The sequence below is a fragment of the Nerophis lumbriciformis genome, linkage group LG14 (genome assembly GCF_033978685.3).
Source record: "Nerophis lumbriciformis linkage group LG14, RoL_Nlum_v2.1, whole genome shotgun sequence".
Lineage (NCBI taxonomy): Eukaryota > Metazoa > Chordata > Actinopteri > Syngnathiformes > Syngnathidae > Nerophis > Nerophis lumbriciformis.
In genome coordinates, this window is record NC_084561.2 from 33,478,336 (window position 1) to 33,505,197 (window position 26,862).

The following is a 26,862-nucleotide window of genomic DNA, read 5'->3' on the forward strand; positions in this document are numbered from 1 at the left end:
TCCATGTATTAAAAATAGAAGGTGCATCCCACAGTAATCCTCTTCTGCATGTTTTTTGTAAAGGGACTGTGTTTTTGTATATTTCCAACTTAATTGGAAGATTTTTTTTCTAGAAATGTGTAAAATGTTTGCCTCTTTTTTCTCTTTAAAGTAAATGCACAGCAAGTAGTTGAACAGCAACCCCAACAACAAATGTTTTTCGTGCAACTTGCTGCTGAGGAAGACACCAGAGACCTTGAGGAAGAGCGACAGAGGGCAGAGATGAAAAAAGTGAAAGTGACGAAAACAGAGAAAAAGAAAGTCGTCTCCTCCTCTCGCAGTTTAACAGAGCTGCACACGCTCAGATTGAAGCTGGAGTCAGCTGAGGGTTTGCTGAGTCAACACATTCACGTCTGCTTTGGAGACGACGAGGCCAAAGACTGTAGCCTTAAAATCATCCAGCTTGAGGTAAAGTCAAAAAGATGCAAAATCAAAGCCTCTTCCTGTCACTGATTTTGTTTTCTTTTTTTTATGAAAGGACTTACAGCATGATGTCTCCTTGATACGAGAGGAGTACTTAAAACTTAGGGAGCACATTATGAAGGAGCTGGAGAGCATGAGTGATTCAGATAAAGCTGCGTTCCTACAAAGTGAGCTCGGAGTCATCAACCAACGTCTCGACAGTCTTGAGAGTAGCTCATCGGCTTACTTTCAGCGGTATGAAAACACAAACAAGTGTCGAATATTGGTTAGCTATCTTTGAGCTGAGGCTGAGCCAATCAGTGGCCATGCTACTAAACATGACGGTCTGGTTGGTTTGGTCTCATCTAACACAGTGTAGCATTGTTTTTTTTGTCCATGTAGTCCTTAATGTTCTTTAAAATGCTTAATTTAGGCCAAAAATATGTAGAATTTGGTTAAAAAAAAATCTAGAGTGAAGACGTGAACTTTAAAGTCCGATTTGGCAAGGGACCTCACATATTCTTGTTTTCTCTCAGTATTTCTTTGTAGAAACAGCCATGAGTGCTAAACTTTCAACAACTATAAGTAGTATCCAATCTAAAATCTAAATCTGGTTTAGGTACAATTAGGGTTGTACGTAGAGATGTCCGATAATGGCTTTTTTGCCGATATCCAATATTCCGATATTGTCCAACTCTTGATTACCGATTCCGATATCAACCGATACCGATATATACAGTCGTGGAATTAACACATTATTATGCCTAATTTTGTTGTGATGCCCCGCTGGATGCATTAAACAATGTAACTTTACCATGAATTGATTAACGTGGACCCCGATTTAAACAAGTTGAAAAACTTTTTCGGGTGTTACCATTTAGTGGTCAATTGTACGGAATATGTACTGTACTGTGCAATCTACTAATACAAGTTTCAATCAATCAATCAAAAACAAGGTTTTCCGAAATAAGAGAACAACTTCAACTCCAGTTATGAAAAAAGTGCCAACATGGCACTGCCATATTTATTATTGAAGTCACAAAGTGCTTTTTTTTTTTTTTTACATGCCTCAAAACAGCAGCTTGGAATTTGGGACATGCTCTCCCTGAGATAATCCTAATACCCACTACAACTATGGGAAATACTATACTTTGACTTTCACAAAGTGCATTATTTTATTTTTTTTTTAAACATGCCTCAAAACAACAGCTACAAAAACAATGAAGGCACACAGCTTCAGTCCAGAGTATACTAGAGCATACTTGCCAACCTTGAGACCTCCGAATTCGGGAGATTGGGGGTGTTGAGGTAGGGGGGTCGGGGTTTGGTGGTAGCGGGGGGTGTTTATTGTAGGGTCCTGGAAGAGTTAGTGCTGCAAGGGGTTCTGGGTATTTGTTCTGTTGTGTTTATGTTGTGTTACGGTGCGGATGTTCTCCCAAAATGTGTTTGTCATTCTTGTTTGGTGTGGGTTCACAGTGTGGCGCATATTTGTAACGGTGTTAAAGTTGTTTATACGGCCACCCTCAGTGTGACCTGTATGGCTGTTGACCAAGTATGCATGCATTCCCTTGTGTGTGTGTTAAAGCCGCATATATTATGTGACTGGGCCGGCACGCTGTTTGTATGGAGGAAAAGTGGACGTGACGACAGGATGTAGAGGACGCTAAACGCAGTGCCTTTAAGGCACGCCCACAATAATGTTGTCCGGGTGGAAATTGGGAGAATGGTTGCCCCGGGAGATTTTTGGGAGGGGCACTGAAATCCGGGAGTCTCACGGGAAAATCGGGAGGTTGAAACCGATACCGATAATTTCCGATATTACATTTTAAAGCATTTATCGGCCGATAATATTGGCAGGCCGATATTATCGGACATCTCTAGTTGTACGGTATACCGGTACTGGTATAGTATCGCGGTACTAATGAACAAAAACAGTACTAAACTCTGTTTGAAAAGCACCGGCGCGTCGTCACGTACGTGACATTGCTGGTTTTGCGAGCAGACGAGCATGTTTGACAGCGCACAATCACGGAGTACTTACAAGCAGACACAGTGCGTAGACAGAAAAGGGAGAATGGACGTATTTTGGCCTAAAAACTAAAGATAAAGCTGAAATTATAACACTGAAACGCCCTCAGGAAGAGGTGCTTTAAGACATGGCTAGCTAGCTAGCAGCGTACATCCATTCGCAGTCGGCAGTGTTTTAGCTACTTCTAAATCACTAATCCTCGCCTCCATGGCGACAAATAAAGTACATTTCTTACAAGTATCATCCCTGCAGGACGAGGAATAGCTAAACATGCTTCACTACGCACCGTCGGAGGATACGATAGCTAACCGCTAACAGCCAGCTAGCACCCTGAATGTAAACAAATGCCATGGGTGGATCTACACCTGACATCCACTGTAATGATAACAAGTACAATAGCGTATTTGGTCGATACTACTATGATTACATCGATATTTTTTTATCGTAACAAAATCTGTTTTCCTTTTTTTTAAATTCATATTATGTTTATAAATTCAGGAAATAGGTCCCTGGACACATGAGGACTTTGAATATGACCAATGTACGTTTGTTTGTATGATCCTGTAACTACTTGGTATCCGATCGATACATACATTTGTGGTATCATCCAAAACTAATGTAAAGTATCCAAACAACAGAAGAATAAGTGTATTTTACATTTTAACAGAAGTGTAGATAGAACATGTTAAAACGGAAAATAACCAGATATTAACAGTAAATGAACAAGTGGATTAATAATCCATTTTTACAGCTTGTCCCTCATAATTTTGACAAAATAGAATGAGAAATGACACAATATGTTACTGCATACGTCAGGAGCCTTTGTTTGTTTACTTACTAATAAAAGACAAGTTGTCTCGTATGTTGACTATTTTATTTAAGGACAAAATTGTTCTTCGATTGCAATAAGAAACATATTTTTAATGTACCGTAAGATTTTTTTGTTAAAATAAAGCCAATATTGCAATTTTTTGTGGTCCTCTTTATTTAGAAAAGTACCGAAAAGTATCGAAATACATTTTGGTACCGGTACTAAAATATTGGTACCGAGACAACACTAAGTAAACTTTAAAGTCCGATTTGGCAAGGGACCTCACATGTTGTTGTTTTCTCTCAGTATTTCTTTGTAGAAACGGCCATGGGTGCTAAACTTTCAGCAACTATAAGTAGTATCCAATCTAAAATGGATGTTGGCGGTACACTGGCTTAGGTGCAACTAGGGATGTACGTTATACTGGTACTGGCATAGTATCGCGGTACTAATGAAACAAAAACAGTACTATACTCCATTTGAAAAGCACCGGACATGAGGACTTTAAATATGACCAATGTATGATCATGTAACTACTTGGTATCGGATCGATACATACATTTGTGGTATCATCCAAAACTAATGTAAAGTATCCAAACAACAGAAGAATAAGTGTATTTTACATTTTAACAGAAGTGTACATAGAACATGTTAAAACGGAAAATAACCAGATATTAACAGTAAATGAACAAGTGAATTAATAATACATTTTTACAGCTTGTCCTTCATAGTTTTGACAAAATACAATGAGAAATGACACAATATGTTACTGCATACATCAGGAGACTAATTAGGAGCCTTTGTTTGTTTACTTACTAATAAAAGACAAGTTGTCTCGTATGTTCACTATTTTATTTAAGGACAAAATTGTTCTTCGATTGCAATAAGAAACATATTTTTAATGTACCGTAAGATTTTTTTGTTAAAATAAAGCCAATAATGCAATTTTTTTGTGGTCCCCCTTATTTAGAAAAGTACCGAAAAGTATCGAAATACATTTTGGTACCGGTACCGGTACTAAAATATTGGTACCGGGACAACACTAGGTACAATACTGTCCTAAATGCTACAGCAACCTCAGTTTGTCTACTTTGGCAGCCCACTAATAAACAAAGCCAATCCACAGCGTGAAAAGGTTTTGGTCTGATCCAATCTCAGTGAATATTAGAAGAAAAACTGAGCTATCAATGGTGATGACACTATGCTAACTTACAAAATATAGATAGACGACGACTATATTCTTCAATGAGATACACATTGGGTTTCATAGAGTAATGAGTCCCTTCTCTTTCATTAAATCCAACTTGTTGTTTTCTTATCAGGCTGGAAGCTCTCCGAGACTTGCTTCAAAGTATGGCACGGACTGAAGATATAGTTAAAGTTCATGAGGCAAGATTGACTGAGCATGAGACGACCTCTCTTTTGCCAAGAGATGTAAACGACTACATGAGGACTCTTAAGGTATGGACTGAAAACTACGTATATTGTGCTGTTAGGACCATTTCATTAAGTCTTCTGTTACACAGTGAGCCCTTTTCCACCAAAAGTTCAACAACTTTGAGTTCCTGAAACTATAGATTCCTGGAACCTTTAGTTCCTGGAACTCTAGGTTCTTGTAGACCCGTGTGGTTTGTGTTTCCATCACATTTCACATTTCAGGGTACCGGTAGTTTATACAAATCTGGTACAGTATATGTTTTATAGTGATACCATGGAACTGACAATATTAACCGGTCATATTTATTCTACTAACGTGTAAGTACCGGTAAATAAAATAGAAAAGCAATACAAACCCAAAACTATATGATTTAAAAACAAAGTGTACCAAATTTTACATTAAAAGGCAGGATTTTGTTCACAGTGTCCAAAAGTCGGAAAGTCGGCCCTTCAGTAAATGATGACTTGACGACGGTCTGGTCCATTATGGTTCATTTCCATAATAGGTAGTACGTCGATACTACTATAATTACATCGATATTGTTTGGCATCCCAACATCTTTAGTTTAAAAAAAATGTATATTATGTTTATAAACTCAGGAAATATGTCCCTGGACACATGAGGACTTTGAATATGACCAATGTATAATCCTGTAACTACTTGGTATGGGATCGATACCTAAATTTGTGGTATCATCCAAAACTAATGTAAAGTATCAAACAACAGAAGAGTAAGTGATTATTACATTTTAACAGAAGTGTAGATATAACATGTTAAAAGAGAAAGTCAGCAGATATTAACAGTAGGGATGTCCGATAATGGCTTTTTGCTGATATCCGATATTCCGATATTGTCCAACTCTTTAATTACCGATATCAACCGATACCGATATCAACCGATATATGCAGTGGTGGAACTAACACATTATAATGCCTAATTTGGACAACCAGGTATGGTGAAGATAAGGTACTTTTTAAAAAAAATAATAAAATAAGATCAATAAATTAAAAACATTTTCTTGAATAAAAAAGAAAGTAAAACAATATAAAAACAGTTACAAAGAAACTAGTAATGAATGAAAATGAGTCAAATTAACTGTTAAAGGTTAGTACTATTAGTGGACCAGCAGCACGCACAATCATGTGTGCTTACGGACTGTATCCCTTGCAGACTGTATTGATATATATTGATATATAATGTAGGAACCAGAATATTAATAACAGAAAGAAACAACCCTTTTGTGTGAATGAGTGTGAATGAGTGTAAATGGGGGAGGGAGGTTTTTTGGGTTGGTGCACTAATTGTAAGTGTATCTTGTGTTTTTTATGTTGATTTAATAAAAAAAAAAAAAATAAAAATAAAAAAATAAAAAACGATACCGATAATTAAAAAAAACGATACCGATAATTTCCGATATTACATTTTAACGCATTTATCGGCCGATAATATCGGCAGGCCGATATTATCGGACATCTCTAATTAACAGTAAAGCAAAAAAATTAATTACGCAAATTCACTGACAAAACAACAACTTTCGTATGAAGACACAAATTAACCTCCATACGACACCTTCATAAAATGCAGACTTCCACTTAATCATATGATTCATTTCATAATGTTCTTGTTGTGTACAGAGTAACAGGGAAGAGTTGGATCAGAAGATTGATGTTTTGGCCTCCATGGAGGCAGAACTGGCCAACGCAAAGCGCTGGAATGATGAAGTGGGTGGGCCCTTCCACAGGTGTGACATTATGCTGTCCAAATATGCCGAGCAGGTGGACCTGCTGTCAGATCGCTGGAAACGAATACAGACACAGATGGACAACAGGTATTGAGTCCCAAATATTATTTGGAAATTGAACATGGTAGATTTGACTATGAAAACATTAGCCACTGTAGTCAACAGTGTTGGGTTAGTTACTGAAAACCAGTAACTAGTTACAGTTACTAGTTACTTTATTTCAAAAGTAACTCAGTTACTAACTCAGTTACTTACACCAAAAAGTAATGCGTTACTGTGAAAAGTAACTATTTAGTTACTTCTTTTTTTCTTCTTTTTTTTTAAGCTCCCATTAATGCTCTTTTAGCCTTCATTTCAGTACTGTTATTGCACTGGAGAATAATACAATATGTTGATCAACTTGACATGCATTTTTATTTCCCTTTTAACATAATTAATGAAAAACAGTGCAACATAAAAAGGCATTCCTCCTTTCTTTAAACTTGGACCAATGACCATTAATAAAAAACAAGTTAAAGTGCAACATAAGAAGGCACATTAAGCCTGACATCTGGAGTGATGCTGCTGTCTTCCACACTTGGAGCCATGGATTGTAGAATCCTTGTTTTCAGTGGCAGGATCATTGACACAGATGGTGAAGTTTTAGTGCTCAGTAGAGATGTAACACTTTTGAGGGGTTTAAGCACCTGGAGGACCTCATCTGCCACTCTCACATCATCATCAGACAGGGTGACATTTGTCTTCAGGGTGTTGTGGGTCAATGCAGAGTATATAGCTGCCTGCTGCTCCAACATACCATAAGTGGAGTTCCACCTTGTTGGGACATCATGTATGAGCTTATGATTAGGCAGCTTTAGCATTTCTTGCTTTGTCTTAAGCACATGAGCAGCTGTTGTGCTTGGGTGGAAGTAGGAAACCTCCTTCCTGATCCTCCCAAGGAGGCACTCCATCCTATTGACTGAGATTCCCTTCTGTGATGCCAAATTCACTGCATGTGCAAAGCACCCATCTGTGGTCCCAGTCCTGCCTCATTCACTGTAATTATTTGATTTTTGGCATTGTCACGTGTGACTGGGATATCTTTATCTTCCATTCCTCCACTGCTTGTGTCAGTACCTGCGCAAGGTGACTCTCGTAGAGGGGGCGTGTCTTCTCATCTCCCAGTCTGCTGTGATGAAGTGAGCGCTTATAGTTCCCCTGGACGTCCAGCCGTCTGTCATGAGCGCAACAGATGATGCTCGGGATAGTTCATTCACAACTTTTTTCTTCTCCTGCTCATAAAGATCTGGCACAATCTTATCGCTGAAGTGGGTGCGCGACGGGATGTCGTAACGTGGCTCAAGCACGTTCAGCATGTGTTTAAAACCCTCGTTTTGCACAACCGAGTCTGCACCTATAAACACACCGATTCAATGGCGCGGGGCGTTCAAGCTCCTCCGTTACTGCGCTCGCCATGACCACGCTGTGTGTGGACTGAACGTGACAACAACTTTTTTTTTTTTGTTTCCTATATCAAACCGCGTATCACGTGTGTGCCTCCCCTCCCCACACCCACACACACACACCCAGAGCGCGCCTCATTTCTTCTCTCCGGCTTGTGACAGAGGAAGATTCAGAAGAACGACACCGCAGCGCTTCTGTTTCTAGCCGATACTACATCAAAAGTAACGTAAAATAACGCAGTAACGCATCATGTAGTAACGGTAACTGAGTTACTGAATATAAAAAATATGCTGCCAGGTGAAAAAGTACAGTACGAGCTCATTTTTCTTATGTACAAAACAACCCAAAACCAGTGAAGTTGGCATGTTGTGTAAATCCTAAATAAAAACAAAATACAATGATTTGCTGTTGTAACACGTGGCTTGGCATTGTCTTGCTGAAATAAGCAGGGGTGTCCATGATAACGTTGCTTGGATGGCAACATATGTTGCTCCAAAACCTGCATGTACCTTTCAGCATTAATGGTGCCTTCATAGATGTGTAATTTACCCATGCCTTGGGCATTAATACACACCCATACCATCACAGATGCTGACTTTTGAACTTTGCACCTAGAACAATCCAGATGGTTCTTCTCCTCTTTGGTCCGGAGGAAACGACGTCCACAGTTTCCAAAAACAATTTGAAATGTGGACTAGTCAGACCACAGAACACTTTTCCACTTTGCATCAGTCCATCTTAGATGAGCTCAGGCCCAGCGAAGCCGGCGGCGTTTCTGGGTGTTGTTGATAAATGGCTTTCGCTTTGCATAGTAGAGTTTTAACTTGCACTTACAGATGTAGCGACAAACTGTAGTTACTGAAAGTGGTTTTCTGAAGTGTTACTGACCCCGTGTGGTGATATCCTTTACACACTGATGTCGCTTTTTGATGCAGTACCGCCTGATGGATCGAAGGTCATGGGCATTCAATGTTGCTTTTCGGCCTTGCCGTGATTTCTCCAGATTCTCTGAACCTTTTGATAATATTACGGACCGTAGATGGCGAAATCCCTAAATTCCTTGCAGTAGCTGGTTGAGAAATGTTGTTCTTAAACAGTTCGACAATTTGCTCACACATTTGTTCACAAAGTGGTGACCCTCGCCCCATCCTTGTTTGTGAATGACTGATCATTTCATGGAAGCTGCTTTTATACCCAGTCATGGCACCCACCTGTGGGATGTTCCAAATAAGTGTTTGATGAGCATTCCTCAACTTTCTCAGTCTTTTTTGCCACTTGTGCCAGCTTTTTTTAAACATGTTGCAGGCATCAAATTTCAAATGAGCTAATATTTGCAAAAAATAACATTTTTCAGTTCGAACATTAAGTATCTTGTCTTTGCATTCTATTCAATTGAATATAAGTTGAACAGGATTTGCAAATCATTGTATTCTGTTTTTATTAACGATTTACACAACATATATATATATATATATATATATATATATATATATATATATATATATATATATATATATATATATATATATATATATAACCCTTGTACATCTCTCTTTGTTAGACTCCAGGATTTGCAGCGGTATCTGCCTCAGCTGGAGCACTACAAGCAAACAAGTCCCTCCCTTAGTGACTGGATTGACAACACTCGCAAAAAGCAAGACATCCTGCGAACGACGAAAATACAGACTGTGGAAGTTCTGAAGGACCATATAAAGAACGAGAAGGTTTCACAACCTGAATGAAATATGTTCTTAGTGTGATGGTGTTTTTGCCGTGTGGGGCCACACCTCTAACCTCTTGTATATATGTTGTTTGATTTTATTAAGGCCCTGAATGCAGATATTAAAGCAGAAAGGTCAACAGTAGAAAGTGTACTGAAAGACAGTGATGCCTGTGTGAACTCCATCAAGGTAAAGAGCCAAACACTTCTCATTACTAGAACATGCTTTCTTCTATCTCTTTTAAAGTGGTAGCGATCCAATATTATGTATTTATTATATGAACGCAGAACTGAAAGACTTTGAGATGGTTTTAGCAATATGATTGTCAAAATGTATTTACATGTGTTCTTGAAAATACTTTTAAGCTCTAAGAGTGTACAATCACATCATGCACGTACACAGCAGGGTCATGGAATGACAAAAACCGACATAATTCCTAGGATAAATAAAACATGAAGACTCAAAATGATCTATAAGGGAAACCAACAGCCAGCGGCAGTTTTAGATGTGGGCCAAATGGGCCCATGTCTAAAGCCCTGGTTGACATTTCTTTGGGGGGCATCACAAAGATGGGATAGGATAGACTTGATTTATGCCACAATGGAGAAATTAAAACATAAGGTAAAAAACGCAAAGGACATTAAAGGACATTAAAGGAGTTCAGAGCTGAAACAACCAGCTGCCACTTCATCAGCCCCATTTGTACATAAAGCTACAAAAGTAAAACACAACGAAAAACCAAAAACATAGCAAAGCATAAAACAAATTGCTCACATTCGATTATAGATAAGCAACAAATCAAAACAAAAACATTAACCACATTCATGGCAGTGGCTTCTGCGGCGCTCCACGCTATCGTCTGCCGGGCCTGTCTCTGCAGCATGGCCAGAGACAGGAACAGTCCCAACAGCACTGTCCTTCACGCTCACTTGTTTCCTTTCCATGGTTGGAAAGACAAAATTGTATCCATATTTAGTTATATGCTAATGCTAGTGAGTAAGAACACCTCAGATCATATCAACTGTGATATTAGCTATCACATAGATGGTTGTGATTCAACTTTTTGCTTTCAACTTAAAGCATCACAATTACAAATCCCGTTTCCATATGAGTTGGGAAATTGTGTTAGATGTAAATATAAACGGAATAAAATTATTTGCAAATCCTTTTCAACCCATATTCAATTGAATGCACTACAAAGACAACATATTTGATGTTCAAACTCATAAACTTTATTTTTTTTTTGCAAATAATAATTAACTTAGAATTTCATGGCTGCAACACGTGCCAAAGTAGTTGAGAAAGGGCATGTTTACCACTGTGTTACATGGCCTTTCCTTTTAACAACACTCAGTAAACGTTTGGGAACTGAGGAGACACATTTTTTAAGCTTCTCAGGTGGAATTCTTTCCCATTCTTGCTTGATGTACAGCTTAAGTTGTTCAACAGTCCGGGGGTCCCCGTTGTGGTATTTTAGGCTTCAAAATAAGCCACACATTTTCAATGGGGGACAAGTCTGGACTACAGGCGGGCCAGTCGAGTACCCGCACTCTTTTACTATGAAGCCATGTTGATGTAACACGTGGCTTGGCATTGTCTTGCTGAAATAAGCAGGGGCGTCCATGGTAACGTTGCTTGGATGGCAACATATGTTGCTCCAAAACTTGTATGTACCTTTCAGAATTAATGGCGCCTTCACAGATGTGTAAGTTACCCATGTCTTGGGCACTAATACACCCCCATACCATCACAGATGCTGGCTTTTCAACTTTGCGCCTATAACAATCCGGATGGTTCTTTTCCTCTTTGGTCCGGAGGACACAACGTCCACAGTTTCCAAAAACTATTTGAAATGTGGACTAGTCAGACCACAGAACACTTTTCCACTTTGTATCAGTCCATCTTAGATGAGCTCAGGCCCAGCGAAGCCGACGGCATTTCTGGGAGTTGATAAACAGTTTTTGCCTTGCATAGGAGAGTTTTAACTTGCACTTACAGATGTAGCGACCAACTGTAGTTACTGACAGTGGGTTTCTGAAGTGTTCCTGAGCCCACGGGGTGATATCCTTTACACACTGATGTCGCTTGTTGATGCAGTACAGCCTGAGGGATCGAAGGTCACGGGCTTAGCTGCTTACGTGCAGTGATTTCTCCAGATTCTCTGAACCCTGTGATGATATTACGGACCGTAGATGGTGAAATCCCTAAATTCCTTGCAATAGCTGGTTGAGAAAGGTTTTTCTTAAACTGTTCAACAATTTGCTCACCCATTTGTTGACAAAGTGGTGACCCTCGCCCCATCCTTGTTTGTGAATGACTGAGCATTTCTTGGAATCTAATTTTATACCCAATCATGGCACCCACCTGTTCCCAATTTACCTGTTCACTTGTGAGATGTTCCAAATAAGTGTTTGATGAGCATTCCTCAACTTTATCAGTATTTATTGCCACCTTTCCCAACTTCTTTGTCACATGTTGCTGGCATCAAATTCTAAAGTTAATGATTATTTGCAAAAAAGTTTATCAGTTTGAACATCAAATATGTTGTCTTTGTAGCATATTCAACTGAATATGGGTTGAAAAGAATTTGCAAATCATTGTATTCCGTTTATATTTACATCTAACACAATTTCCCAAGTTGGGAGACAGCTTTTTTTCCCTCAAACCACTCTTAAGTTGAGGCACTCTTACTTAGGTTGATTCACTATCATATCAATACCACTATACTGCTACATCCTATCTGTTCGTTTACACCACTGGTCTCTTGATTAATATGTGATTTATTTTACCACAAATGACTGAAGACTGATTTTGGCTGAATACTTAATATGCTGCTATATAATTATGTAAACCCTGCTTAAAGCCAAAGTCAATGACACCATGGGAGTATTTGTGTTTAAATTAATTAAAATATGGTTTTACAGGAATATGAAACAGACCTTGCATGTTACGCCTCTGGTTTAGAGACTTTGCTTAACATCCCCATCAAGAAGACGATGCTAAGGTCACCATCAATGGATCTTACTCATGAGGTAAAATGGACATGTCCAAATGTCATTGTAAAATCAGATTTAAAGACTTTTAAAAACTAATTTTAAATTCAATACAAGGGAAAGCAATTAGGTCATCACTGTATTCTTTTTCCCCAGGCGACTCAACTGCAGACCCGTTATTTGGAGTTACTTACTTTGTCTGACGGCTACTTGAAATTCCTGGGAGAGCTCCTCAAAAACATGGAGGAGCTAAAGGTACTGAAGAATGGATGTGTGAATTTGTAGAGACTTCATGATTACATGATTTTTAAATGAAAAAACACAACTTTCTTCAATGGGAACTGCACTTTTTTGTAATTGTGCCTATCGTTCACAATCCTTATGAAAGACATTACGACGGATTAATTCTTTTAAATGCATTCTAAATATTAATTAAATGCAATCAAAAGTCTGCTTGAAATCGAGTTTATGGGAGCCATTCAATTCTGCCGATAGAGCCCCTAAAAAACATCCAAACACCTCCAATTGGGTTTATATACATGATGTAAGTATATATGTATTGTAGCAATGAGCACATTTATGATAGCATTTAATATTTTCCTATTTTGATCATTTTAAGCATATGTGGCGCTTTAATGCCAAAAGTGCATCACAACGCTTGTTTTTGTTTTTCTTCATCACTGATTTCTGCTCACTGCAGACTTTATGAGTGCCAACAAACTTAATAGAACAACACTTACTGTATAAGGTCCGCTGTCATTAGGATGCCGACTGCTAGGATGTTCATATATTCCCATTTAGATGAAAAATGCCTCATAATCCTCGAGAAGAAACGGGGTGGGGGCGGGGGTAAGTGCTTTTCGTGTCGTCCTCGCCAGTTCGACGTCCTAAATGGCTGTCAACGTGTCCCAACTTGTCGGGACAGCCACCTTCTGTCCAGGTGAGATGCATGATTTATGACCTACAATAAACTTACAGAAACCAGGGAAGCGAGGAAGCAGCTGATAAGTTGATGACGTAAACATCAGTACACAGGAGGTGATCACAGCGTCGCTATAAATAGTTTGTCTGCGTTAGCGCTCATTTTATTAATATCACAAATACTTGGTTAAAGGCCTACTGAAACCCACTACTACCGACCACGCAGTCTGATAGTTTATATATCAATGATGAAATCTTAACATTGCAACACATGCCAATACGGCCGGGTTAGCTTACTAAAGTGCAATTTTAAATTCCGTGCGAAATATCCTGCTGAAAACGTCTCGGTATGATGACGCCTGCGCGTGACGTCACGGATTGTAGAGGACATTTTGGGACAGCATGGTGGCCAGCTATTAAGTCATCTGTTTTCATCGCAAAATTCCACAGTATTCTGGACATCTGTGTTGGTGAATCTTTTGCAATTTGTTTAATGAACAATGGAGACAGCAAAGAAGAAAGCTGTAGGTGGGAAGCGGTGTATTGCGGCAGGTGTTGTGCCGGATAACGCACCCCCGCCGTAGAATGCACCCCCTGACTGTTGTGCCGGATAGCAAAGCCGGTGTTTCATTGTTTACATTCCCGAAAGATGACAGTCAAGCTTTACCTTTGGCCTGTGGAGAACTGGGACAACAGAGACTCTTACAAGGAGGACTTTGAGTTGGATATGCAGACGCGGTACCGTGAGCACGCATGCAGCTGCGGCTTCCAAACATTTGATCGCCTGTCCGTACGTGCGTGCCGCTATGTGCATGTCACGTACGTAACTTTGGGGACTTTGGGGAAATATATGTGCTGTATGAACTTTGGGGAGGTGAGCGGTACTTTGGGCTGTGGGATTGAGTGTGTTGTGCAGGTGTTTGAGTTGTATTGGCGGGTTATATGGACGGGGGGGGGAAGGTGTTTGTTATGCGGGATTAATTTGTGGCATATTAAATATAAGCCTGGTTGTGTTGTGGCTAATAGAGTATATATATATGTCTTAAGTTTATTCACTGTTTTAGTCATTCCTAGCTGAATATCAAGTCCCACCCGCCTCTCACAGCATCTTCCCTATCTGAATTGCTCCCACTGCCCTCTAGTCCTTCACTCTCACTTTCCTCATCCACCAATCTTTCATCCTCGCTCAAATTAATGGGGAAATCGTCGCTTTCTCGGTCCGAATCGCTCTTGCTGCTGGTGGCCATGATTGTAAACAATGTGCGGATGTGAGTAGCTCCACAACCTGTGACGTCACGCGCATATCGTCTGCTACTTCCGGTACAGGCAAGGCTTTTTTATCAGCGACCAAAAGTCGCAAACTTTATCGTCGATGTTCTCTACTAAATCCTTTCAGCAAAAATATGGCAATATTGCGAAATGATCAAGTATGACACATAGAATGGACCTGCTATCCCCGTTTACATAAGAAAATCGCATTTCAGTAGGTCTTTAATATGCAAGTTACGAAATGTAAATGGAGTATTGTTGGTGCTTTTTGAATGGTTATTTATCAGATATTATGGGTGGAATAGGGGAGCCCCCACTGGCTCTGCTGTCAGCAGACTTTTATTTACGTTTATTTAATATTTAGAATCCATCTGTTGTCATGTCTTTCATAATGATTGTGAACAATAGGCAAAATTCCCCAAAAAGTGCAGTTCTCCTTTGAAATAAACTTTGCATTGATCTTGTACCCCTCTTGCTTCCAGATTCGTAGTACTCGGATTGACCTTTTAGAGGAAGAACTTTGTATGTTGAGGGAGGATATCCAAGACCGCAATGCCAAGAACAAATCCCTGGAAGATGCTGTGTCCCGCTATCAGCTTGAGCTCTCCCAATCAAATGAAAAACTGCTGTCAGTAGAGGAGATAAAGCGAACTACTGCTCTGCAGTGCAGCGACACAAAAGACAGCTTAGACACCACTCAGAATCAGCTGGCAGATCTTAGTGATCAGGTGACACGTCTGAACTTCTTGCTGGAGGAAGAAAGGAGAAGGAGGAAATTAGCCGAGGAGCGTTATTCACAACAAAAACAAGAGTATGACTCAGTGCTGAAGAAGAGGCATACAGAGCTAGAGAATGTCAGCTGGTCCAAAGTGGAAGTGGAGAATAGTATGGCAAACAAAGATCATGAGATTGAACAGTTGCGGCAGAAACTAGCAGCGGAAACGTCAAGGGGTGCAGATCTACAGAAGGAGATTTTAAAGGTAAGAAGCCAATGCAGTGCAGAAATCAATAAATTAATGTTGAATTATGAATCTCAGATGCATGTCAGTCATACTAAAATCCAAAGGCTTTCGGCCCAGAGGGTGGATGATACACTGCAGCTTCAGGTGCAATTGGACAGGATGGTGGCAGAAAGGATAAATACGGAGGAGGAGCTCAGGAGGATAAAGATGTCCATCAACCAGGCAGATGAACTAAAGAAGAAAGCAGAGGAAGAAGCTCATCGACAGTGCTCAATAGCCATAGAAGAGGGGCACAAGAGAAGAGAACTGGAAATAGAGATGGAGGTCCTGATGAAGCACAGAGAAGAGGAAAGATGCAAGTACAAGGAGGAACTCGCTGTAGTTAGACAGGAGCTAGAGGAGAAGACTGAGCAGTTAACCTATGTCACCTATAATCTGGAGGAGGAGGTCCGTAGAAGGAAAACCACAGAAGAAGGACAAGATGTGCTTGAACAGACTTTGACCAAACTTAAGGCAGAGCTAACTAGTTCAGCAAAGGCTGTGACCGAACTAAGGGAAAGGGAGGCAGACCTTCAGAATGTGTGTTTGACGCTGGAGAGAGAGAACAGGCAACAGGGTAGAGTAGAAGAATCCCTAAGTCGGTTGCAGGGCCGCATAAAGGACCTTCAAGCTGTGAGAGATGGCTTAGAGATCCAGTTAGACAATTTAAGAACAGTTAACCAAGAGGAAGTGTCCAAAAGAAGGCAGATAGAGACAGAATTAGAAAATACTTCCATGGCTGTGAGAGAATACTCTTGCACCATTACCGCATTACGCCAGAGCCAAGAGCAAGCCATCACATCGGAAAGGAGAGGCGAAAAACAGTGTCTCATGCTGCAAGACGAGCTAGAGCGAAGCTTGAAACAAAGCAAGACTTCTGCAGAACAGTTGTCACAACTGAGCAGTGAGTGGAAAGCCCTGCAGCAACAACTCTACCAAGAGCAGGCAAAAGTTAAAGAGGTGAACCAAAAAAACAAGACTCTGCACGGAATAATAGCAGAGAAGAGTAAAGCTTTGAATGAAAGCTATAGTGAGCTTCAAACTCTAAAAGAGAATACTGACACCTTAAGTAACGAGATGCTAAGGCTAGAGAATGAGCTGAGGACAACTCAACATGATAAAGATAAAGTTCTGAGATTTAAACAGGAAAGTGACGATGAGCTCTCTTTCCGAATTACTGCCCTGGAGCTGCAGCTGCAGGCCAGTGAGCGCAGCAATGTTGACTACTGCAACCATGTCTCAGAGCTCTCCTTGGAGAGGGAAAACCTCAAATTGAAGACAACGGAAATACAAATGCAAACTACTGAGGTACATCGATGCCTGGAACCTAATTCCAGCCTGCTCCCGTCTTTCCAGATCATAGTCATAGTTAGTCATTGCTGTTGCTGAAAAATATCCCTTTTTGGCATGAACATTAATTTTTCTCTATAGTTGTTTCTCACTTTACATTTTCTTGAGATTTTTCTAAAATATTGGTATGCTGTCTACATGGTGTAAAAAACATAGGTGCTCTCTGAATCTTTTGCCTGTACCACATTCTTTGTTATTTTAAAAATGTTATTTTGGGAGTACTGCAGTTTACAGAAGTAAACAACTGTACTGCACCATAATTGACACAATTGAGAGATGTGTATAGATAGTATATTTATATACTGTATAGAAATATAGATACTGTATATACTATATGATTAATCACACTCTTAATCTGTAATCAAATTTGCTTTAAGAAAATACCATAATATTTGGATACAAATGCAGTTTTGTAGTCAGAGTCACGTTTTCTAAATGTTTTACTGAACTGCAAGTCATTGATATTGCTCCAAAAAAAAAGTATAGTAGGAATTAAGTGCACATTTTTGTTTTTCTTGTCTTAAATATAAATATTTCCTGCTTAACTTGACAGAATAAAAATACACATATTTCTTTAACAGGAGTTACACTAAATATTAGTAGCAGCTCAGACTTTGATGCAGTGCTGTTGTACAGGAGCAAACTACAATATTTGGACAGCAATGATTGGAGGACACCTGGTGGGATGTACTGTTATATGGTCATCTTTGATTACACATTTGTTTTTGGGTTGTCATATTCTACATTGTCCGATTTGTTTATACTAATGTTGCAGGCATTAAATTCAGACTTATTGTATTTTTATTTGGTCCTGGAACGACTGCGTGCAAATTTAATATTTGGTTACTGATACAAGTATAAGAGTTTTGCTTTATTTTACACAGCATTCTAAATTTTAGAATCACAGCTGGAAATGTACTGCATGACTTGTTTTCATTAAAGTGTTCTGTGTCTTAATGTTAGCTGACCTATAGTATTTACACTTTTCTCTAATTATACCACTCTATTGAAAATATCTGGTCTGCACTTTTTGCTTGATTTTTCCCTTGCCCAGAGACCCATCAATTCCCCAAATCAATTTATTTCTTTTAATGAAGTATACTCGAACATATCTGGATTTTTTTCTTAATTTGAGACATGAAATAAATTACTCTATTATTATTTTACATTACATACAGTACATTGTATATAGCAAACAAAGCAAATGGTATTTGGGCCAACCATGGGCCAAGATAATGCTTTCATTACACTGGCAAATATTAAATTTGGTGACTTTCGCTGATTGTAAATATGTTATTTGTTTTTCACCATGAGCCCTGGGTATAGAGATTACATGTATTACAAATCATTTTTATTCCCCTTTTGAATGATACAAAAAATGGTTATTTCATGTAGAATGTATGTATTTGTGATGAAATTACAATTTAAAACACTGTCCACAATATAGCTATTATTGGCTATTATAGCTATTATTTCTTTTAAATACATTTCTTCAAAGATTTGAGTTTGCACATTTTGAAAGGATAACATGTATTCAACATGCTCAACATAAAGCAAGCTCAATAATTGTTTATTTGAAGTTTGGAATTTTCAACATGCTGGAATACTTCATTAAACCGTATCCTATCCTCTTTCAGTTCCCCCAAGTATAACATGATTGACATTTTTGTGAAAACTAATTTCTGAATATCCATAAACATGTTTCTGAATGGACTATAATGATTATCCTTTTTTTTAATTCTCACTTTCTACAGATATCAACCACGATGCAATTGCTCCAGTCCCAGTATGGTGAGGTAGTGAAAGAGAGAGATGCTCTGTTGCTAAAACTCCAGTTGGCAGAGACTGAAAAAAATGACCTCCAAAGTCAAGGGGAGGACCTCAGACGTATTAGGATGTCTCATGAGTCAGAGCTTCAAAATAAGCACCGTCTACAGGAGGAGAATGACAGGGTAAAACGAGATTTAAGTTACTGGAAGGAACAATATGAAACTAAGCAAAATCTTGCTAGGCAATATGATGCAGACAAACAGCATGTGGAGAAGGAAAATAATACTTTGAAAAGTGAGATACAGCGGCTGCTGAGGGAACTTAGTGACATTGAGGAAACATATAAAAGAAAACTGTTAATCCTCCAAAAAGAACTCACTGAGTTGACTGTTGTCAGACAAACCATGCAGGATGAGCTAACGAAAGCTAGAGAACCCCCGACATTGGATCCTTCCACTGTGATTTTTGATGGTATCCGTAAACCAGTCACAGCAGCACAATTGCTTGATTGTGGTGCTTTGGATCAATCAACTTTTAACCAGCTCATTAAAGGGCAAATGACTGTCCATGAAGTGTCTCTTGATAAAAAGGTTATTCTAAAAGGGACAGGCCCAATTGCAGGAGTTATCATTGAAAATCCAGAAGGTGACAGATCTATTTCTGGTTTCCCCTATAAAATAACTCTCACTGAAGCAAAGAAAGAGGGCCTCTTACCAGCACATGTGGTTGACCTACTCCTAGATGCACAGGCAGCGACAGGCCACATCATTGATCCCAGAACAAATCAAAAGTTGACAGTTGAAGAAGCATGTCATCAAGGTATAATTGATGAAGAGGATCGACAAAGGTTAAAAGCAACAGAAGCAGTAGTGGTTGGATACAGAGGATCTGCCACGAACAAACCCCTTTCAGTATTTCAGGCAATGAAGAAGGGCCTGGTTGACAAAACAACAACACTGCGCCTGTTACAAGCTCAGGAGTCTGTCGGTGGCATACTAGATCCCACACTCAGTGTGTTCCTTCCTAAAGATACAGCTATTGAGAGGAAACTGATTGACAATGATATGTACTGCATACTGAATCAAAAGCCTGAGCTTTACTCAGACCCAGACAGTGAGACTAGTGTAACTTATTTTGCATTGAAAAGGAAATGTAAGGTAGATCCACACACAGGCATGCTTCTTCTTTCAGTACTTAGGAAACTAGACCCGTCTAAAATTGTCTTTGATGCTCTGCGGAAACCAGTGACTGCCATGCAGTTGCTAGGTTGTGGTATTTTAGACAAGTCAACATTTAAAGACCTTGAAAAGGGGAAGACAACTGTCCAAGAGGTGTCCATCGACAAACACATTAATCTCAAGGGAACTGGTCCCATTGCTGGAATTATAGCTGGAATTAAAGGCAAAATGTCTTTGTCAGAGGCCAAAAGACACAATCTTCTTTCTCATGATTGTGCTGATTTGCTACTGGAAGCCCAAGCTGCCACTGGCCATGTCATTGACCCCATAACCAATACAAAGTTGACAGTAGAGGAGGCAGTTGCTGCTAGAGTTGTAGACACAAATGATCGTGAAAGACTCTTAGCAGCACAGGCTGCTGCTGTTGGCTACAAGGATGCCAGTGCAGGCCATCCACTTTCAGTCTATGAAGCCATGAAAAAGGGACTTATTGACAAAAAAATGGGAATGCGCCTGTTGCAAGCCCAAGAGTGTGTTGGCGGGATACTAGATCCCAATCTCAGTGTGTTCCTTCCCAAAGACATTGCTATCAGCCGTAACATTTTAGATGTAAATGTCTGTAATATTCTGAACCAGAATCCAAAGTGTTATCTTGACGCAGAAAATGAACAGGATGTCAGTTACGGAGATTTGAGAAAAAGATGCAAAACAGAGGCTCACACAGGTTTGCTACTGTTGCCGATTACCGAGAGGAAAGACCCATCCAAACTAATTTTTGATGGTGTACGTAAACCAGTCACAGCACATCAGTTGCATGATTGTGGAATATTGGACAAGCATTTGTTTACCAAATTAACAAAGGGAGAGAAAACTGTTCCCCAAGTTTCAGATGAAAAGCGAGTATTTTTAAAAGGGTTAGGATCTATTGCTGGTGTAGCAGTTGGATCTTTAGGCATAATGTCTTTATCAGAGGCCAAAAAACAGTTGCTGATTTCCCAAGATTGTGCAGATTTACTGCTTGATGCCCAAGCAGCAACCGGCCATATTATTGACCCTAGAGCCAACCAGAGGTTTACAGTAGAGGAGGCATGTGCCAAAGGAGTGGTGGACAGAAGAGATAAAGATCGACTTCTGGCAGCAGAATCTGCCGCTGTGGGCTATCGGGATCCGAGTACATCAGAATCTCTTTCTGTCTTTGGAGCCATGAACAGAGGAATAATTGACAGCAAAACTGGACTTCGTCTGTTGCAGGCCCAGGAGTCTGCTGGGGGGTTTATAGATCCCAATATCAGTGTGTTCTTCCCCAAAGACATAGCATTGAAACGCAACCTTTTGGATAAAGACCTTTGTAAGGCGCTAAATCAGAGTACAGCATGTTACCTCGACCCAGACACTGAGTGTGACGTCTGCTATGAGGCTTTAAAGAAGAAATGCAAAACACAGTTCGATACTGGTTTGATCATTTTGCCAGTTGTGGGGAGAAAAGACCCTTCTGAATTGATGTTTGATGGGGTACGCAAGCCAGTCTCAGCAAAGCAATTGTTTGATTGTGGAGTCATTGATAAGTCTACCTTAGACCATTTAGTGAGAGGGGAAAAGACAGTCTCTGAGGTGTCTGCTAAAAAAAATGTCTATCTGAAGGGAAATGGACCCATTGCTGGGGTAGCTGGACATAAAGGAAACATGTCTTTGTTAGAGGCCAAAAAACATAGTCTTCTGTCCCCAGAAACTGCCGATTTGCTACTGGAAGCCCAGGCAGCCACCGGGTATATAATAGATCCCAGCACCTACCAGAAATTGACAGTTGAGGAGGCGTGTGCCAGAGGAGTTGTGGATATAAAGTACAAAGACAAATTGTTGGTTGCAGAAGCTGCTGCTGTGGGCTATAAGGATCCAAGTATGACCAAACCTTTGTCAGTGTATGAGGCCATTAAAAATGGACTTATTGACAGGAAAACTGGTTTACGATTTTTGCAGGCCCAAGAGTGTGTGGGAGGCATACTTGACCCTGGGCTCAGTGTATTTTTGCCTATGGACATGGCAATCAAGCGCAACCTAATAGATGCAGACCTTTGCCATGCTCTAAATCAGTGTCCTGCATACTACCTTAATCCAGACCCTGAGCTTGATGTTAGTTATGGGGTTTTAAACCAACGATGTGAGACAGAGCTTCACACTGGTCTTAAAATGTTGCCAATTTCAGAAAAAATTGATCCCTCCAAATTGATTTTTGATGGTGTGCGCAAGACTATCACAGCAAAACAGTTGTTTGACTGTGGAATCTTGGACAAACTAACATTAAATCAACTAATCATGGGTGAGAGAACTGTTCCTGAGGTGTCTGCGGAGAAAAATGTTTTCCTTAAAGGTACTGGTTTAATTGCTGGGGTTGCAGCTGGATCATCCAAAAATATTTCCTTTACACAGGCAAAAAAAGAAAATATTATGTCTGCTGACAGTGCTGACTTGCTGCTTGAGGCACAGGCAGCCACAGGGCACATGATTGACCCCCGGACTAATCAGAAAATGACTGTAAAGGAAGCATGTACCAGAGGACTAGTCAGTAAGGAAGATGAATCAAAGTTGTTTGCTGCTGAAGCTGCTGCCATAGGTTATAGAGACCCAAATACTTCCAGGCTCCTGTCAGCTGGTCAGGCGATGAAAAAGGGACTGATTGACAAAGACACAGCTCTACGCATACTTCAAGTTCAAGAGTGCACAGGAGGTATTTTAGATCCGACCCTAAGTGTATACTTACCTAGAGACATTGCTATGGATCGGAGTCTGATAGATGCAGACCTATACGAGGCACTCGGTCAGTATCCTGAATGCTTTCTGGATCCAGACACTCAACTGAAAATTAGTTATTTGTCTTTGAAAGAAAAATGTAGGAAAGACCAAGGCACAGGGCTTTTGCTTCTCCCAGAACCCAAAAAGCCAAAAACTGTCCAGGGGCTTAGAGACAAGGTATCTGTGATAGATCTACTGCATGCACAACTTCTGGAACCATCTGATATTGAAGAATTGAAAGAAGGCAGATTGAGAATTCAGGACATTGAGTACCGCCTGCGCTCCTACTTGGGACTGTCCACCTGCATAGCAGGAGTATATGACGAAGCCAGTGATAAGGTGATGACATTTTATAAAGCCATGAAAGATGGACTGATGGAACATGGGACTACTCTGGAGCTTCTTGAAGCCCAGGCTGCCACTGGTTTTGTAGTTGATCCAGTCAACAACACTCACCTGACTGTTAGTGATGCTTACAACAAAGGATTGTTTGGGCCAGAGTTCAAGGACAAAATGCTTTTGGCAGAAAAAGCTGTAACTGGTTATAAACGATCTGGTACAAATAAGGTTATCTCCCTCTTCCAGGCAATAGAGGTGGGTCTTGTTGAAAAAGCACACGGCATCCGTATGTTAGAGGCCCAGATTGCAAGTGGCGGTATCATTGATCCTGAACACAGCCATCGAATTGATCTGAATGTGGCCCACCTCAGAGGGTACATTGATGACAAAATGAAAAAGATCCTGTCTGATCAGGATGTGGATGCTAAGGGCTTTATTGACCCAAACACAGAGGAAAACTTAACCTATACTGAGCTTAAGAAACGCTGCATTACTGATAAGAAGACTGGTTTGATTGTTTTGCCAATTGCAGACAAAATAAAACAGGATGCATCAGTAAAAAACACCACAAGAGAGAGGAGAATAGTTATTGTGGACCCAGAGACTAATAAAGAGATGACTGTTCGTGAAGCATACAATAAAGGATACATTGACTATACTACCTTCATGGAGCTGTCTCAGCAGGAATGTGAGTGGGAAGAGATCACCATCACTTCTCCAGATGGTGCCAAACGATTTGTTATCATTGACAGGAAGACAGGAAGAGAGTATGACATCAATGAACTGCTTGAGAAAGGAGTCATTGACCACTCAGTCTTTCATCGATACCAGTCACGTACCATCACTTTAACACAGTTTGCAGATTTTATCATTGAAAAGACTGAGCATAACATATTGCCCCCAACAAATGCGTTAGTTCCATCTTCCATGTCCTCATCCTCAACGGTATCAAGAAATGCGGTTTCTCTGTCAAAGATGACCCCCACAATACCACCTACTATTCAAGAGCAAAGCTCTGCAACTAAAAGTGTTGCTCAAGATTCGACTAACACCGTGAAGCAAATGTCAAGTGTTTCGATCACACTGGCCTCTCCTGTTGAAAGTGTTAGTGAAAGGGATCCTGTGGGTGCCATATTTGATACTGAGACTTTAGAAAAAATATCTATCACAGAGGCAATTAAACGTGGTCTTGTGGATAACATTACTGGCCTGAGACTACTCGAGGCCCAGTCCTGCACTGGGGGAATTATAAATCCAGCAAATGGCCATCGCCTCGGCATCCAAGAAGCTTCTCGCCTAGGTATAATTAATGATGATATGGCTACTAAACTCAAGCCAGCCCAGAAAGCATTTTTTGGCTTTGAAGATGTAAAAACTGGCACTAAAATGTCTGTTGCTGAAGCCATTAAGGAGATGTGGGTACCTTATGAGGCAGGCCAGAGGTTTATGGAGTTTCAGTTTGTAACAGGAGGGCTTTATGACCCAGAACTTGGCTGTAGAAGGACTATTGCAGATGCTCTGAAAATTGGCTGGATCAATGGTAGCACTGCTACAAAGCTCCAAGACATCAGTCACCACACAAAAATTCTAACATGCCCCAAGAGCAAACTGAAAATTTCCTATCAGGAGGCACTTGAAAATTGTCTGGTAGAGGAGTCCACTGGGGTGAAAATGCTACAAGCATCATCTGTCTCCTCCAGAGGAATAAGCAGTCCTTACAATTTTGCCTCTGCCCCAGAATCCAGCACAGGTTCTCGTACTGGCTCACAACGTAGTTCCCGAAGGAGCAGTTTGGATTTAGGCTCCCCCACTTCCGTAGTGACCAGTCATCACAGTCATACCAGGCTCACCAGCCTCACCACCAGATCGGAAAAGAACCAAAAATAGAATGACTGCATCTATAGTCTATATCATTGTTAGTGAATCTGAATCCCTGATAAGTACTTTGATTGAGGTCAATAGAAACGTAACCTAATGATATTCTGCAAAAGAAGAGACGCAAGATTGATGTTTTAAATTTGCATGTGATGGGTGTCTGAGGTTAACACAAAGTGGGCCAAGAAATGTCTGTCATGTTGTAATTTTGCATGCACTTCTTGTATTTCAGTAGAAATTTCCTAATTTTAGATTTTAGGCTTTGGTAACAGTTATACAGTGTTTGGATTTGTTCTGCTTCTTTTTTTTTTTTTTTTTCTGTGTGGCTGTGAAGTTTAATGGTATATCTCAGTTTGCTTGGTTTCATGCAAGTTTAAGTTCTGTAACACTTTCTAAGTAACTCAAAATAAAAGCTTTAACCTTCTTTTTTCTTTGAGAGTTACTGGATGTCACTTTTTACATAGTAATATACTATTAGTAACATATTAACACACATTTTAAAATGTAAATATGTAAGATTATAGCCAGTGGTTATATTCAATCTCCAGTTTGTCGGCATGTTGTTGATAAAAATTAAGGACCAACACATTCACACATTGTCCACAGATTAACAGTAAGTAAAAGCACAATTGCATGGTTGAATACATATAGGTTTTATGGACGCAGGAAACAGAGACAGATGGTGGGGACTTTGACAAACTATTTGCTAATGAGCTCAGGTCATAATCAAAACAGTACAACATGACAAAGTATTTAGTTCTGCATTAACACTAATGTACAGATAAATTGAAAAGACGGCTTGTCACTACTGACATGCTTCTAAGCTTGGATGTTTTGGTAAAGGATATGGTTTCCTATGTACAGGGCTTGGTCACATAGCCCATGCTATCAATGTCATGGTTAGGGATGGGAATTGAAAAACGTTTCTTGTTTAGAACTGGTTCCCTGTGTGTCAATTCCTTGGAATTGCTTGCCAAGTTTTCTAACAATTCACTTATCGATGCCAGTGGTTGGGAATGATGTCCTCGCGCAACGTGCCTAGTGACGTCATACAGCAAAATGGTGGCACCTGGGCGGAAGTCTGGCTACATTTTACAAGACTGCAACAGTGCTACATGTAACAATTGAAAGATTGATATTTAATCAAGAGGAGGACGTACGAGCAATATTCTGTAACATTTGAAGACATAACGCAATAACTATAATTGAAAGTCTCCTTTTTGAACAGCGCCAATCTCATCCTAGCAGCAGTAAATACAACAGGTGCACACTCACCGTCTGTCATTTTTGCGCTTTTACCAGTTCATTTAAAATGAATGCCTTCTCATTAAGATGAGCAAGATGAGAGACAGATTCTGACTGACTCTGAGGCGGCCGGTAAGCTCCAGTTCATGTCTGCCGCCCAGTGCTAACTTCTCCTTTCACCGCGGCAGGGATGAGTTAGTACACGCAGGACAGACAACTAGTGAATACATCAGAGGTGTGGACTCGAGTCACATGACTTGGACTCGAGTCAGACTCGAGTCATGAATTTGATTACTTTAGACTCGACTTGACAAAATGTAAAGAGACTTGCAACTCGACTTAGACTTTAACATCAATGACTTGTGACTTCACTTGGACTTGCGCCTTTTGACTTGACATGACTTGCTACTTTCCCCAAAACCCAAAGCTTAAAAAGTTATTTGGGAGCGCTCCGTATCTTTCATTTTCTACGTCTGTGTCTATCAGCGTGTTGTTCCTGTCAGCTGG

General features: G+C 40.0%; 1 protein-coding gene across 1 annotated transcript in view; it reads left to right on the forward strand.

Annotated features, from left to right (window-relative positions):
* Positions 1 to 25,584, forward strand: part of LOC133616398 (desmoplakin-B-like) — a 58,742-nt gene extending 33,158 nt beyond the window's left edge. The window contains exons 15-24 of the mRNA XM_061975596.2: positions 152 to 447; positions 518 to 696; positions 4,604 to 4,742; positions 6,354 to 6,547; positions 9,465 to 9,627; positions 9,730 to 9,813; positions 12,549 to 12,656; positions 12,774 to 12,872; positions 15,290 to 15,787; positions 18,913 to 25,584. Coding sequence (XP_061831580.2) covers positions 152 to 447; positions 518 to 696; positions 4,604 to 4,742; positions 6,354 to 6,547; positions 9,465 to 9,627; positions 9,730 to 9,813; positions 12,549 to 12,656; positions 12,774 to 12,872; positions 15,290 to 15,787; positions 18,913 to 25,122 — 7,970 coding nt within the window. The 3' untranslated portion in view covers positions 25,123 to 25,584. The remainder of the gene's footprint in view (positions 1 to 151; positions 448 to 517; positions 697 to 4,603; positions 4,743 to 6,353; positions 6,548 to 9,464; positions 9,628 to 9,729; positions 9,814 to 12,548; positions 12,657 to 12,773; positions 12,873 to 15,289; positions 15,788 to 18,912) is intronic.
* The last annotated feature ends 1,278 nt before the right edge of the window (positions 25,585 to 26,862 follow it).